The sequence below is a fragment of the Rhinopithecus bieti genome, unplaced genomic scaffold (assembly GCF_001698545.2).
Source record: "Rhinopithecus bieti isolate Rb0 unplaced genomic scaffold, ASM169854v2 scaffold_63, whole genome shotgun sequence".
Classification (NCBI taxonomy): Eukaryota; Metazoa; Chordata; class Mammalia; order Primates; family Cercopithecidae; genus Rhinopithecus; species Rhinopithecus bieti.
This window is the reverse complement of record NW_016802972.1, coordinates 91,100-106,520: the sequence shown is the minus strand read 5'-3', so window position 1 is coordinate 106,520 and position 15,421 is coordinate 91,100. Positions and strand designations below refer to the sequence as shown.

Below are 15,421 nucleotides of genomic sequence, written 5' to 3'. Positions count from 1 at the left end.
CCCAGGCAAAAGGGCCACATTCAGTCCCGTGTCCAGGCACAAGTGACTCTTCACCACTTTTCCCTCTCTGGACAGAGTGGCAGGAAAGGAGCCTGGGGAACTTGGAAGGGAAGGGGATAAGGAAGGGGAAAGCGCCTCTTGCCCCTGCCCAGAAATGCAACAAAGCATCCCCTGAACTCAACATACAGGTCTGTTCTGGCGGTCCCACCACCACAGTATCACCCATAAGGATAGTTGTCACGTGCTGAGAGGACGTTTGAAGGGCTCACACACCCAGAGCTCACACAATGGTCCCAAGTTCAAATTCTCTGGCCCATCTGCCGGGACACAAACTCCCTCATGGTTCCCTCTGGAGGTTAGGAATGCCCTGCCACGGCACTCCTCACAGGGGCTTGCCCGATTTCTGGTCCCACTCCTCTGGGAAGAGATACCTGTTGTTCTAGGTGTGATTAACCCCATCACTCCCTAGGCCTGTGAAGCGATTGCATCAGCTACTGCCAGATCTGCAGGCAGCTGGGTCCAAAACTCTCTCCTGCCATCCCAAAAGTCTCCCTTCAGCTGGTCGACGTTCTGCCTTTGTAACTTCAAAGAACAAACCTAAGCCCTCTTAGCTGGGTGGGCTCTTTGAAGGCAGTGATCACAGACAGCTCTAGGGTTCAGATTCTTCCAGACTGGGACTCTTTAAAAATTTTTTTTATTTTTTTTTTGAGACAGTCTCTGTTGCCCAGGCTGGAGTGCAGGGGTACGATATTCGCTCACTGCAGCCTCCACCTCCAGGGGTTCAAGTGAGTCTCCTGCCTCACCCTCCCGAGTAGCTGGGATTACAGGCGAGAGCCAACACGCCTGGCTTGTTTTTTTTATTTAGTAGAGATAGGGTTTCAATATGTTGGCCAGGCTAGTCTCGAACTCCTGGCCTCCAGTGATCCGCCAGCCTTGGCCTCCCAAAGTGCTGGGATTACAGGTATGAGCCACCATGCCCAGCCCAGACTGGGGTTCCCTGACTCGGCAAAAGGTTGGGCAAAAATACGTGGAGAACCCCCCTCCGCCCCAACCAAATCCCATCATTAGCTCTAAAACCAACAGCCCTAGGGGAGCAGAAGGGGATCTGATTAGAGACCTGGTTCCTTCCATTTCCTTGAGGTCCGAACCAGAGTCAGAGCTGAAGTTTCAGCTAAAACTGAAGCCAGGGCTATTGGCACAGGCTGCCGCCCTGGTGCGTCTGCTGGTGCTGGCCCAGGTTGGAGCTTCTGGCTAAGGCCTTGCCACACTGCAGGCAGATGCAGGGCTTCTCGCCGCTGTGGGCTGCCTAGTGGACTAGCCAGGTGGGAGCTCTGGCGGAAGCTCTAGCCACACTCACCACCAAGCATCAGGTTTCCGGACTTCGTGACTGTGCTGGTGCCGCAGCAGATTCCAACTGTGCACAGAACCCTTACTACAAACAAGGCATTTAGAGGCCTTCTCACCCATGCAGACCGCAGGTGCTGCAACAGGTTGGAGCTAAGCCTGAGGCTCTTTCCGCAGTCCCCTCAGCGGTAAGGCTTTTAGCGGTGTGTAAACGCTGGTGCTGGATCAGGTTTGAGGTGACGCTGAAAGTCTTACCACACAAGGCACAGGTGTAGGGCTGAAGCGATGGTCACACTCGGGGCAGGAGTATGGCTTTTCACCTGTGTGTACCCAGTGGTGCTTAACCAGATCAGAGCCACATCGGAAGCTTCTGCCATACCCCGGACAACGGTAAGGCTTGTCACCAGCGTGGCTGCCTTGGTGGTGAATGAAGCCGGGGAGGTAGGCTGTGGTCAGCCCACACTTCCGGCACTCGCAGGTTTTGGGGCTTGTAGACGGTTGCTCTTGGCAAAGGCTTCTTCCTCCCCAGGGCCAGAGCCTGACCATTTTCCAGACGGGCAGCTGCTCCTGCCACACCAGGAAGGGCTGCTCAGGCGGAGCCACCTGCAATCCAGGGTGACCTGGGGGCTCTCCGGGATGCTAACGTTCCGCTCCCCCGCCGCCCCGCCCCGTCTGGATTCTCCCTTGTCTGTTCTGGCACAGCCGACTGCACTGCGGGTGAAGAACTCCCTGTTTCCTAGACGCCAGCTCCTGAGCTCACGGCCACGTCCAGAGCGCAGGATACTCGGGACACCGGGGTCCAGCTCCGGAAACGGAAAATTCCACAAGCCCGTCACCCTAGGAAGAGGCAGCGAACGTTCTCGGTAGGTTTAACCCTCTTCTTCCTCTGACCGAGCGACGCGTCTGCGGCGCGGTCAGGACCTCGCACTTTCGGCCCGGCTCGGGGTTCTCGGAGTCGGTACCGGGGCCGGGCCGCACCACCGCTGGGGGGCAGCGAAGCGAGCCTAGAGGAGGAAAGGCGGTCCCCGCCGAGTGCACGCCGGGGGCGGAGCACGGCACGAAGGCTCCGTGGTCGGACGTCTGGGCTGTCCGGAGGTCCCGGCCCACCTGGAGGGCCTTGGAAGAGTTTCCCGCGCGTCCCGAGGTAGGCGTGCGAAGCTCGGCGCGGACCACACCTCCCGCATGCACCACCCGCGCGTCCTAGGATGCGCAGCAATAAGGGTACCGCCGCGCCTTCTTTGCAAGGACAGACTTCCGGGGTCGAGAACTACAACTTCCGACTTGCATCGCTGCGAGGGCGCTATTTAAACAGCGTCAGTGAGGCGGTGCCCGGCGACTCCCCTGTCTTCCAGTTCCGCTCCCTGGGATCAGCGGCGAGAAGCGGGGCGGAGTCTGAGGCCCGAGCCAAGATGGCGGCTGCGAAGCCAACCCTCACGGACTCGCTCTCGTTTTGCCTCGCGCAGCTCGCGGCGGCGGCCGGGGAGGGTCTGGGTGGGGAAAAGGACCCAGCTACCAACGAGACACCCCTGGGCCGCGCGCTCCTAGCCCTCCGCACGCGCCACATCAAGGCAGCGGGGGGAATCGAGCGCTTCCGGGCACGCGGCGGGCTCCGCCCCCTACTCGCGCTGCTACGGCGAGCGGCTGCAGCGGGTTCCGCCCCGTCCCAGGCAAGCCCCGGCTCCGCCCCTTCGGCCGCGTCAGCAGCTTCTAGCCCCGCCCCCGTATCGGGCCCCGCCCCCTCCACTGTGTCGTCGTCTACGCCTTCACCACCAGTGCGCCTGCGCAAGACGCTGGACTTGGCGCTTAGCATCCTAGCCGATTGCTGTACGGAAGGGGCGTGCCGGGCCGAAGTGCGCAGACTCGGAGGCATACTCCCTTTGGGTAAGTGCTCCGCCTCCGTTTCCTAGAAAGATTGGATTTGCAATTCCCTTGCTGTCTGGGCCGGGAGTTTGGAGTTCTTTGTGTCATATCCCGGAATAACGTGCTTTGTGATGGCGCACCGCTCCTGTTTCTCAAGCTGTTGTGCCCCGTGACGTCACTGCTTTCTCTTTAGATGAGAGAGAGCCCTCCCAGACCAGATCATTATAGCCATTATCTAGGAATTGGTTGTTGAGGACTTCTTTCGAGGCTAGACCAGCGGAGGCCAAAGGGTTATTTGGTGACTTTTCCAGATGATTCTTATTTTCCAGTTATGATGTTCATAGCAGATATTCAGTGCCCACTATGTGTCCGGCCCTGTGCAAGGTTCTGAAGTCCCACTGATGAGCTGGAAGGTGTAGTGGTTCAGAAAGGGAGTTCTGCAAAAGTCACCTAACCCCTCTGAGGCTAGGATTCCTTGTAAAATGGGACAGTGATAGCTACCTCAGAAAATCAGAGTGGGGAGAAAACGAAGTACAAATATAGCACGAATATACAAATATTCTAAGCATGGGGACTTCAAGTTACTAACAACTAGCATAAGCTGGGTGCAGTGGTACACGCCTGTAGTTCCAGCTACTTGATAGGCTGAGGTGGAAGGATCACTTGAGCCTGGGAAGTAGAAGCTGCAGTGAACAATGACTGTGTCTGTGAATAGCCACTGCATTCCAGCCTGGGCAACATAACAAGACCTCATATCTTAGAAAACTGAACAAACCAGTAGTCACTTAGGAAGCAGGGAAAAAAAAATAAAAATAAAACCAGCACAGTAAGAACAAATCCTAGCAAAACATAAGCTTTTCTGTTTACCAGCTAAATTGGTGCCTCCTAGTGGCAGTGTGTGAAAGCAGTTTACATGTCACTACCTGCCTTCCACAAAATTATGCTAGTTTTGATGACATCTTAACTTTTTGGATAAAGCGAAGCATTAATATATTTAAAATTTACATAAAATGCGTCTGGACCGTATATGTTTGACAAGAGCCTTGGTTATTAAATAACCCCCATCACTCAGCTACTATGTTTCATTTTAAATGGCTTCTGAATCTATCTGCTGCTCTCTTTCCCTACTTCCGTTGTGTGCCCAGAGACTGGTACCTCTGTGCTGTGTGATGCTGGTAGCTGGGTTGGTTCAAGCTATTGTCTTTTCATGCTTGGGCTATTATGATAGCCTTTTGACTCCTCCCTTCCTATTCTTTCCCCCATAATGCATTCTCCCTATGGATGCCAGATTGTATCATGTCACTCCCCTTCATAAAAACCTTGTGTGGCCCCAGTGCCTTCACATTCAAGTCCTGATCCCTTGGCCTGACCTTTGAAGCCTTTCACAGACACTGCATCTTACCTCTGGGCCTTTGGAAAGGCTACTTCCAAACCCGCAATGCCTTCTCACTCTCCCATCCACCGTGCTTCTGGCAAATACCTTCCTGTGAACCCCTCCAGACCTAGCTGGAGTGTTAGCCTCTTCCTTTTATTTATTAATTTTTTTTGAGATGGAGTCTTGCTCTGTCATCTGGGCTGGAGTGCAGTGACACGATCTCAGCTTACTGCAACCTCTGCCTCCTGGGTTCAAGCAATTCTCCTGCTCCAGCCTCCCAGGTAGCTGGGATTACAGGTGCACACCACCACACCTAGATAATTTTTGTATTTTTAGTAGAGATGGGATTTGGCCCCGTTGGCCAGGCTGTTCTCGAATTCCTGACCTCAAGTGACCCACCCACCTTGGGCCCCTAAAGTGCTGGGATTATAGGCTTGAGCCACTGTGCCCTGCCCAGCATTAGCCTCTTCCAAAAGCCTTCCCAGCCCTCTCAGGCCACATTATCGAGGTGACTGATGAGAGAGACAGTAAGGGGTAGAACCCTCACAAGCCCAAACTCTCCTTGCAGTGACCATTCTTCAGTGCATGAAGACAGACAGCATCCAGAACCGAACGGCCCGTGCCCTGGGGAACTTAGCCATGGAACCTGAGAGTTGTGGGGACATCCACTGTGCTGGTGAGAGGCTGTGAGGGTGGGGTCTGCTAGGACTCGGAGCAGAAGAAAGACTTGAGTGTCTGCCCTTTTTCACCCTCTGTGCTCCCCTTTCCTGCCCTCAGGTGCTGTTCCGCTGCTTGTGGAGAGCCTGACAGCCTGCCAGGACTCGCAGTGCCTGCAGAGCGTGGTGCGTGCCCTCCGCAACCTGGCAGACTCACCCCAGCACCGCCTGGCCCTGGCACAGCAGGGAGCAGTGCGCCCGCTGGCCGAGCTCCTAGCCACTGCCCCAGATGCTGCACTGACCTCAGCCCTTGTCCGTGCCCTCCTGGAACTCAGCCGAGGCTGCTCCCGGGCCTGTGCTGAGCAGCTAAGTCTGGGTGGGGGACTGGGCCCACTCGTCAGCCTGGCATCCCACCCCAAGCGGGTAGTACGCGAGGGAACCATTCTGATCCTCGCCAACCTGTGTGCCCAGGGCCTGATTCGGCCTGCACTGGGCAATGCTGGTGGGGTGGAGGTGCTGGTAGATGAGCTTCGGCAGCGCCGGGGTCCTAATGGAGCTAGTCCAGCCTCCCAGCAGCCCCTGGTGCGGGCTGTGTGCCTCCTGTGTCGTGAGGCCATCAACCGGGCCCGGCTGCGGGATGCTGGTGGCTTGGATCTACTGATAGGCCTGCTGCGGGACCCTCGTGCCAGTGCATGGCACCCTCGTATTGTGGCTGCCCTTGTGGGCTTTCTCTATGACACTGGGGCCCTGGGCCGGCTCCAAGCTCTGGGACTTGTGCCTCTCCTGGCTGGGCAGCTGTGTGGTGAGGCTGGCGAGGAGGAAGAAGAGGGAAGAGAAGCTGCTTCCTGGGACTTCCCTGAGGAGAGGACCCCTGAGCGGGCACAGGGTGGAAGCTTCCGGAGCCTCAGGTGAGTCTCTGCATCAGGGCTTGGGAGGGTGAGCAGTGTGGTGGCGTGGGGTTTGTGTCTGTCTTGGTCCTCTTCACTACCTCCACCCCCATTCTGTCTGAATAAGACTTTTATTACCCAGACTCCTGATTCCCACACAGCCACCTGCCAGTTCCTATTTAACACACTCTACTCCCCTGGGTCTACCTTTTTTTTTTTTTTGAGACAGGGTCTCACTGTTATCCAGGCTGGAATGCAGTGGTGCCATCTCCACTCACTGCAACCTCTGCCTCCTGGGTTCAAGCAGTTCTCCTGCTTCAGCCTCACGAATAGCTGGGATTACAGGTGCCGGCCACCACGCCCAGCTAATTTTTGTATTTTTAATAGAGACAGGGTTTCACCGTGTTGGTCAGGCTGGTCTCAAACTCCTGACCTCAGGTGATCCACCTGCCTCGGCCTCCCAAAGTGCTGGGATTACGGGTGTGATCCTCTGCACTGGCTGGATCTACCTTTTAACCTTGGTCCCACCCCAGCACCTTTGAACTCTGGGCCCCAGACTGGTGGACTCTAGAGTCCAAGTTCTTACTCTGTTACTGTCACTCATGAATTGAAGCATCACAGGAAAGCTGAGGAACTCTTTTTATTTTTTTTAAACATTACAGTTGGCGATCTTGCTTTGTTGTCCAGACTGGTCTTGAACTCTTGGCTTCCAGTGACCCTCCCAGCTCAGCCTCCCAAAGTGTAGGGATTACAGGTGTGAGCCACCATGCCCAGCCCCCAGCGCTTCCTATTTCCCTTTTATTTTGTCCATGACCCCTGTACTCTACACTGGCCCCACACTAACATAACTTATAGTACTCTTACTTCTTATCTGCTTCTTCTCACTGGAACATAAACTCCAGGAGGACAGGCACTTTGTTCAGTGCTTCTGCCCAGCATCTAAAGAACAGCTTGGCACATGACAGGCATCAGTAATTGCTGAAATGAGGTTTTAGTCCTAACCCCTCTCACTTCCATTTATCCCCTTTCTCCACCCTCCTCCTCTCCCCTGGCTTTTCCTCCCTCCAAGACAGCTTTTAGCTCATGCAGTGGCTCACGCCTGTGATCCCAGCGCCTTGGGAGGCCAAGGCAGGAGGATCGCTTGAGCACAGGAGTTCGAGACCAGCCTGGGCAACATAGCAAGACCCATCTCTATAAAACATTTAAAAAATTAGCTGAGTGTGGGGGCACACACCTGTAGTGCCAGCTACTTGGGAGGCTGAGGTGGGAGGATCGCTTGAGCTCAAGAGTTCAAGGCTACAGTGAGCCAGGATCCCACAACTGCATTCCAGCCTGGGCTACAGAGGGAGACCACGTTTCTTTAAAAAAAAAAAAAAAAAAAAAGACCCCTTAGGCCTCTTGGACTCTGCCCCTTCACCTTGGCTCTGGGTTCAGTCTCCTTTCTTTCTTCCCTCCACAGGTCGTGGCTGATCTCCGAGGGCTATGCCGCGGGCCCTGATGACATCTCCCCCGACTGGTCTCCTGAGCAGTGTCCTCCACCGGAGCCTATGGAGCCGGCCAGCCCCATCCTCACCCCGACCTCGCTGCGGGCACCGCGCACCCAGCGCACTCCAGGCCGCAGCAAAAAAAAAAAACCCCGCCGCCGCCATCGAGGAGCCTTGGGGACGCGAAAGGGGCCAGCCTGCTGCTGCTTTCACGCTTTTCCCAGGCCCCTGACCCAAGCGGGGCACTTGTGACCGGCCCAGCCCTGTACGGCCTGCTGACCTATGTGACCGGTGCACCGGGCCCGCCCCGCCCACGTGCACTGCGCATCCTGTCACGCCTCACCTGCAACCCTGCCTGTCTCGAGGCCTTTGTGCGCAGCTACGGCGCAGCGCTGCTGCGGGCGTGGCTGGTGCTGGGGGTGGCGCCCGACGATTGGCCGGCACCACGTGCCCGGCCCACTCTCCACAGCCGCCACCGAGAGCTGGGTAAGTTCCCACGCCCACCCGTCTCCTTGCCCCTGTGCGAGTCCCCATCCTTACCCATGGCTTCCAAGGGCTCAGAACCTCACCTTCCCACTCACTCGTCCTCCCCAGCCCGTCCTCCAGACAGCCCGTCACCAGAGTGGGGTGGGGAGCACGACGTTCTGGTCCCTTCATGGGCCTACAGGCAGAGTTCTGCTGTGTCCTCTGCCCAAGCCCTGGGACCTAGATACCCTAACTCCAGATGCAGCCCCACGCCCAGGATCCGGGCCGGTCTGTGCTGCTTTCTGGGCTCTGCCATTGGTTCAGCGCTGTCCTGACTGCTCCCCACCGGCACCCTGACCTGTGAACCCCGGCCTCACACCACCCCCAGCACTGCCAGGGACTGCCCTGTCTGCTGTGCCCTGACCACAGGCTGCTTCAGGGGACCAGACTTACACCCTGACCGTCCCACCTTCTGTTGTTGTCCTGGACCTCAGGTTCCCGGTGTCCTAAGCCCAGCACTGCCTCTTCAGTGCCCTGACTTCTCACCCAGAGGTTTTACCCTCCTTCATTTCATCGGCCCAGAGTCCTGTCTCAGACCCCAGCTCCCAGCCTGAAAAGCTTTCCACTTGCAGGGGAGAGGCTACTGCAGAACCTGACGGTTCAGGCTGAGTCGCCCTTCGGGGTCGGGGCCCTCACGCACCTCTTACTCTCAGGGAGCCCTGAGGACCGCGTGGCCTGCGCGCTGACCCTGCCCTTCATCTGCCGGTGAGTGGGAAGTGGGTGCCTTGCGGGGCTGGGGAGGAGTGCTGTGTTTCCCAGGCCCGTTTCTCACCTTCTGAAAGGCCCTCTCTACCCTGTAGGAAGCCCTCTCTGTGGCGCCGGCTGCTCCTGGAGCAGGGTGGCCTCCGGCTCCTCCTTGCGGCGCTGACCCGGCCGGCCCCACACCCGCTCTTCCTCTTCTTTGCCGCGGACTCCCTTTCCTGCCTCCAAGACCTGGTGTCTCCCACCGTGAGCCCAGCCATCCCACAGGCAGTCCCCATGGACCTAGACTCACCCTCCCCTTGCCTCTATGAACCTCTGCTGGGCCCAGCCCCTGTCCCAGCTCCCGACCTGCACTTCCTGCTGGACTCAGGCCTCCAGCTCCCTGCCCAGCGAGCGGCTTCAGCCACCGCCTCCCCTTTCTTCCGGGCCCTGCTGTCAGGCAGCTTTGCAGAAGCCCAGATGGACCTGGTGCCCCTGCGAGGCCTGTCACCTGGCGCAGCCTGGCCTATCCTGCATCATTTGCATGGTTGTCGGGGCTGTGGGGCTGCCCTGGGGCCTGTGCCCCCTCCAGGCCAGCCCCTGCTGGGCTCAGAGGCCGAGGAGGCACTGGAGGCTGCTGGCCGTTTCCTACTGCCTGGGCTGGAGGAGGAGCTGGAAGAGGCCGTGGGCCGCATCCACCTAGGACCCCAGGGTGGCCCAGAGTCAGTGGGTGAGGTGTTCCGCCTGGGCCGGCCCCGGCTGGCTGCCCACTGTGCCCGCTGGACACTGGGGCCAGAGCAGTGCCCGAGGAAGCGGGGTCTGGCCCTGGTGGGGCTTGTGGAGGCAGCAGGTGAAGAGGCAGGGCCCCTGACAGAGGCTTTACTGGCTGTGGTGATGGGGATTGAGTTGGGGGCAAGGGTCCCTGCCTAGACTGTTGACGTCCCCTGGGAAGGGGACCCAAGGATGAATTGGCTCTGAAGGAGCCTCCCTGAGACTGGCAAGGGAGGAGGCTGAGCAGAAGGAGTCGTCATGGAACAGCGGTGAGAACATGGAGCCAGACCCCAGGATGACGATCTGAAGACCTGGGAGTGAGAAGCCAAGGCCAGGGTCTGGGCGTGGGGCCCAGAGAAGCAGAACAGCCCAGGGCCCCAGGTGCCTGGCCTGGCCCAGACCTCTGGAGTTGAGATTAAACACTTTGGAGTTGGATACCTGTGTTGTGTGGTGTGTCTGCTTCTGTTTCTTCGCCCACCAAGCAGGGTCTTGTTCAGGTCTTTGTGTTTGGACACAGACCACCCTTGCATGTGACAGTTTAATAAGTATTGGGACAGGATTGAGTTCCCAGGCTGCTGCTTAGGATGTGGTTTTGGGCCCCAGGGGAAGCCTGCTTCCTGCTGTCAGGGCCTCAGTGCTCTGACATAGCAACCCAACTGGACACGCAGACCTTGCTCAGGGCTGAAAGGGTTGTGCTGAGGGAATGCTGTTAGTCTGATGATGTGTTGAAGGCCTTTGCATTACTGACTGTTGCCCATCTTGGGCCCCCATTCTCTGGCTCCCTTTTCATCTCCTGGGCCATGTGCCCTACTGCTGTCTGTCTGAAGGAAGACCTGCTGTGGAGGGAATCTCATGCCCAGAGACAGACAAAGACCTGTGCTGGCATTGAGGAGAGGGAGGGGCTCACATTGCTTTGGTCTCCAAGGCAGGGTCTCCATCACCTGGCTTCCAGATCTTTTTTTTTTTTTCTAAACTATTATTTTGCTTTAGATTCAGGGACACGTGCATGTTTGTTACACGGGTGTATTGTGTACTGGGGGGGATTGGGTTTCTAGTGAACCCATTACCCAAAGAGTGAACACTGTGCCTAATAGGTAATTTTCCAGCCCTCGCCCCACACCCACCCGCCCCCTTTTTGGAGTCTCCAGTGTCTCTTTCCATCTTCATGCCCCTGTGTACCCATTGCTTAGCTCCCACTTATAACGGAGAACATGCAGTATTTGGTTTTCTGTGTCTGAGTTAGTTTACTTAGGATAATGGCCTCCAGCTCCATCCATTTTGCTGCAAAGGACATTATTTAATTTTTTAAGGCTGTGTACTATTCCATGGTGTATATGTACCACATTTTCATTTTTTTTAAAGAGACAGGGTCTTGCTGTGTTGCCCAGTTGGTCTCAAAATCCTAGGTTCAAGCAGTCCTCCTGCCTCAGCCTCCCAAAGTGCTGGGATTTATAGGCACGAGCCACTGTGCCAGCCAACAATTTCTTTATTCAGTCAATTATTGATGGATACTTAGGTTGGGTCCATGACTTTGCTATTGTGAATAGTGCTGCAATGAACACAACGAGTCCAGCTGTCCTTTACATGATTTCTTTTCCTGTGGGTAGATACTCGGTAGTGGGATTTCTGGGTCAAATGATAGTTAGAGTTGTAGGTCTTTGAGAAATCTCCATACTGTTTTCCGTAGAGGTCGAGCTAATTTACATTCTCACCAACAGTGTATAAGTATTCCCCTTTCTCCACATTCATGCCAACATCTGTTGCTTTTTTACTTTTTAATAATTGGCTTGCAGATTTTTGACTCCTCAGTGGCAGGCTGATTTTGGGGAGAGCTGCACTGGGCCTGCCAAGGTCTGCTTCTGGGCAGCTGAGGTTGACACTTGCTGTCTCTGAGCCTCTGTGAGTGTTGGTCCAGGTCTCTGGTTTTCAGGCTATGCATTAGAACCAAGCAGAGAGCTTTGAAAAACTGTTGATGTCTGGGACCTTTTTACTCACATTGGACTGGGCATCAGTATTTTATTTTATTTTTATTTTTGGAATCTTGCTCCAGGCTGGAGTGTGGTGGTGCAATCTTGGCTCATTGCAGCCTCCGCCTTTCTGGTTCAAGCAATTCTCGTGCCTCAGCCTCCCAAGTAGCTGGAATTACAGGTGCCACTATGCCCGGCTCTTTGTATTTTTAGTAGATACAGGGTTTCACCATGTTGGCCAGGCTGGTCTCAAACTCCTGATCTCAGGCGATCTGCCTGCCTTGACCTCCCAAAGTGCTGGGATTACAGGCGTGAGCCACCACGCCCAGCCAGGCCCTATCTTCAAATATAGTCACACTGGGAGTTAAATTTTGATGTATAAAAGTGGGAGAGGCACAAACATTCAGTCCACAACACTCCCTTTCCCCCAACCCTAGGCAACCACTAATCTACATCTTATCTCTACAGATGACCTATTCTGGACATGTCATATAAATGGAATCATACAGTGTGTGATTTTTCGTGTCTGGCTTCTTTCACATAGTGTAATGTTATCAAGGTTCATCCACACCGTAGCATCTCATTTCTTTTTATTAGGAATAATACAGTTTCACTTTATGCATTGCTGTGGTTTGAACATGTCCCCCCAGAGTTCATGTGTTGGAAACTTAACCCCCAATGCAACTGTTGAGACGTGGGAACTTCAAGAAGTGATTAGGTTATGTGGGCTCTTCCCTCATGAATGGATTAATGGCATTATTGCATGAGTAGGTTAGTTATCAAGGGAGTGGACATTGATAAATGAATGGGTTCTGCCCCCACCCCACCCCCTCTCTTGCACTGTCTTACCCTTCCACTTTCTGCTGTGGGATGAGGCAGAAAGAAGGCCCTCACCAGATGCAGCGCCCTTGATCTTGGACTTCCCAACCTCTAGAACACAAAGAAATCTCTGTTCTTTATAAATTATCCAGCCTTAGGTATTCTATGATGAAACACAAAACAGACTAAGACATGGATATGGCACTTTTGTTTCTTCAGTCATCAGTTGACGGACATTTGGGTTGTTTCCACTCTGGGGCTATTATGAATAATGCTGCTATGAATATTCATGTACAAGGTTTTTTTGTGGAATATGCTTTTATTTCTCTTGGTTACATATCTAGAAGGGAAATTGCTGGATCATAGAACTCTATGTGTAAACATCTGAGGAACTGCCAGACTATTTTCCAAAGTTAGTGAATGATTTTACATTCCAACCAGCCATGTGTGAGGGTTCCAATGTCTCCACATCCTCACAAAAACTTGTTAAATACCTCTTTTTTTCAGTTGTTTTTTTTTTTTTTTTTTTTTTTTTGAGTCGGAGTCTCACTCTGTCACCCAGGCTGGAGTCCAGTGGCACGATCTCTGCTCACTGCAACCTCTGTCTCCCTAATTCAAGTGATTCTCCTGCCTCAGCCTTCCGAGTAGCTGGGATTACAGGTGCCCGCCACCACGCCCAGCTAGTTTTTGTATTTTTAGTACAGACGGGGTTTTGCCAAGTTAACCAGGCTGGTCTCAAACTCCTGACCTCAGATGATCCGCCTGCCTCGGCCTCCCAGAGTGCTAGGATTGCAGGCGTGAACCACCGAGCCTGGTCTCTAAAATATTATTATTATTATTATTTGAGATGGAGTCTCGCTCTGTTGCCCAGGCTGGAGTGCCGGGGCGTGATCTCAGCTCAATGCAGCCTCTGCCTGCCAGATTCAAGGGATTCTTCTGCCTCAGCCTCCCAAGTAACTGGAAATACAGGCGCCCACCACCTTGCCCGTCTAATTTTTTGTGTGTGTTTTTAGTAGAGACTGGGTTTCACCATGTTAGCCAGGCTAACATGATCTCTGCTCACTGCAACCTCTGCCTCCCGAGTTCAAGTGATTCTCCTGCCTCAGCCTCCTGAGTAGCTGGGATTATAGGTGCCTGCCACCATATCCAGCTAATTTTTGTATTTTAAGTAGGACGGGGTTTCACCAAGTTAACCATGCTGGTCTCAAACTCCCGACCTCAGGTGATCCGCCTGCCTTGGCCTCCCAAAGTGCTGGGATTACAGGCATGAACCACCGAGCCTGGCCTTTAAAATATTATTATTATTTGAGATGGAGTCACTCTCTGTTGCCCAGGCTGGAGTGCAGTGGTGTAATCTCAGCTCACTGCAGCCTCCACCTGCCAGGTTCAAGGGATTCTCCTGCCTCAGCCTCCCAAGTAGCTGCGACTACAGGTGCCTGCTGCCGTGCCTGGCTAAGTTTTTGTGTGTTTTTAGTAGAGACTGTTTTCACCATGTTAGCCAGGCTGGTCTTGAACTCCTGACCTCAGGTGATCCACCCACTTCGGCCTTCCAAAGTGTAGGGATCACAGGCATGAGCCACCACTCCTGGCCTAATTACCTGTCTTTTTTTTATTATCGTCATCCTAATAGATATGATGTGGCGTCTCATTGTAGTTTTGATTTGCATTTCTCTGGGGACTAATGATGTTGAGGATATTTTCATGTAATTATTGGCTATTTATATAACGTATTGAACTGTCTATTCAGGTCATTTGCCCATTTTTTTTCTTTTTCTTTTTTATTCTTGAGACAGGGTCTCCTCTATCGCCCAGGAGTTCAGTGGCACAGTCTCAGCTCATTGCAGCCTCTGCCTCCCGGCTTCAAGTAATTCTCGTGTCTCAGCCTCCCAAGTAGCTGGGATTATAGGCGCCCGCCACCACACATGGCTAATTTTGTATTTTTAGTAGAGACGAGGTTTCATCACGTTGGCCAGGCTGGTCTCGAACTCCTGACCTCAAGTGACCTGCCCGCCTTGGCCTCCCAAAGTGCTGGGATTATAGGTGTGAGCCACCATGCCCATCTGGCATTTTTAAAAGCTCCCCAGGTTGTTCTGATTTGCTCCTGGGTTGAGACCCATAGTCCAGTGCCCAGATCTGTCCAAGAGAGTGGCTGCCGCACAGTTGTCTGTCCACAACTACCTTTAGGGCCTCTCATTTCCACCTCGTTTCTCAGGGTCTCAGTCCAGGGAAGCCTTACTACTTTGTGGCTGGAGACTTTGTCTTGCTTTCTGCTCTGAGTTCATCAGTAACTTGGAAAAGGACTGTTTGGGAGCAGGCCTGGGCCACCTCAGTGTTGAGGAAGGGCTTTGTCTTGCAGGCTGGCTGGGGGTTGGTTGCCTGGGAGTGTTTGCCCCGCATTTGCAAAGGGCTTGCGCCCGGGGTTCGAGTTTACCTGTGTCTATGACCAAGTCTTGGAGGGAAGGTCCTAGTGTAGAGTCTGTGGGTGGGTTCACTGTGTCTGTCCCCGTCCTTGAGATTTCTTTGTGTCTAGTATGTATGCCTCTTGGGGCCTCTATTTAATCTGTCAGGGTCTCCGATGGGAAGGTCTCTGAACCTGAGGTCTGAGCCTTAGAACATCTCTCCTGCTACCAATCAAAAAATTCCGTCTGGGACGAGTCTCCCAGGAATGGCATGGGTGGGAGGGAGGCTCTTGTCTAGGACTCAGGCTCTGGCTTTGCGGGGTGTCTGCTTGGGGGCCGCAGTCCGTGTCTGTAAGTCTCCCTAGGGAGCGGCTATGGGGCTTGGTCTGGAGAAGCCACTTCTTTCTGGCACTGGCCTCCTGGGGCTCCCTGGAACTGAGGCCAAGGCTGGGGTGTGGCCGCCTCCACGGCAGGCCGGCGGGCTGGGCTCGGGTGGGCCGGGGCGCTCCCTCCTTTCCACGCCCCTACCTCGGGTTCCCCCGTTCATCGCCCCCCCATCCCCATCCCAGCGGGTCCCAGCTTCCTTACATGGTCACGGCCGGGCTTCCAGCTCCCGGACGTCCCCCGCCCCCCGCCCCCACCGGACACGGCCC

General features: G+C 54.6%; 1 protein-coding gene and 1 long non-coding RNA gene across 2 annotated transcripts; one reads left to right on the top strand and one right to left on the bottom strand.

Annotated features, from left to right (window-relative positions):
* The first annotated feature begins 915 nt into the window (after positions 1-915).
* On the top strand, positions 916-10,020 carry ARMC5 (armadillo repeat containing 5). The gene is given in 8 exon segments (XM_017869046.1): positions 916-3,225; positions 5,148-5,255; positions 5,357-6,143; positions 7,582-7,756; positions 7,758-7,793; positions 7,795-8,092; positions 8,704-8,836; positions 8,932-10,020. Coding segments are annotated over 8 exon segments (3,024 nt in total). The 5' UTR covers positions 916-2,549; the 3' UTR covers positions 9,743-10,020.
* Positions 10,021-12,571: 2,551 nt separating this feature from the next.
* LOC108527010 (uncharacterized) lies at positions 12,572-15,380 on the bottom strand. Its single transcript, XR_001884665.1, has 2 exons — positions 13,587-15,380; positions 12,572-13,117 (listed from the first exon to the last, which is right to left on the bottom strand). It is a non-coding gene; the product is annotated as an uncharacterized LOC108527010 (long non-coding RNA).
* Between the last annotated feature and the right edge of the window lie 41 nt (positions 15,381-15,421).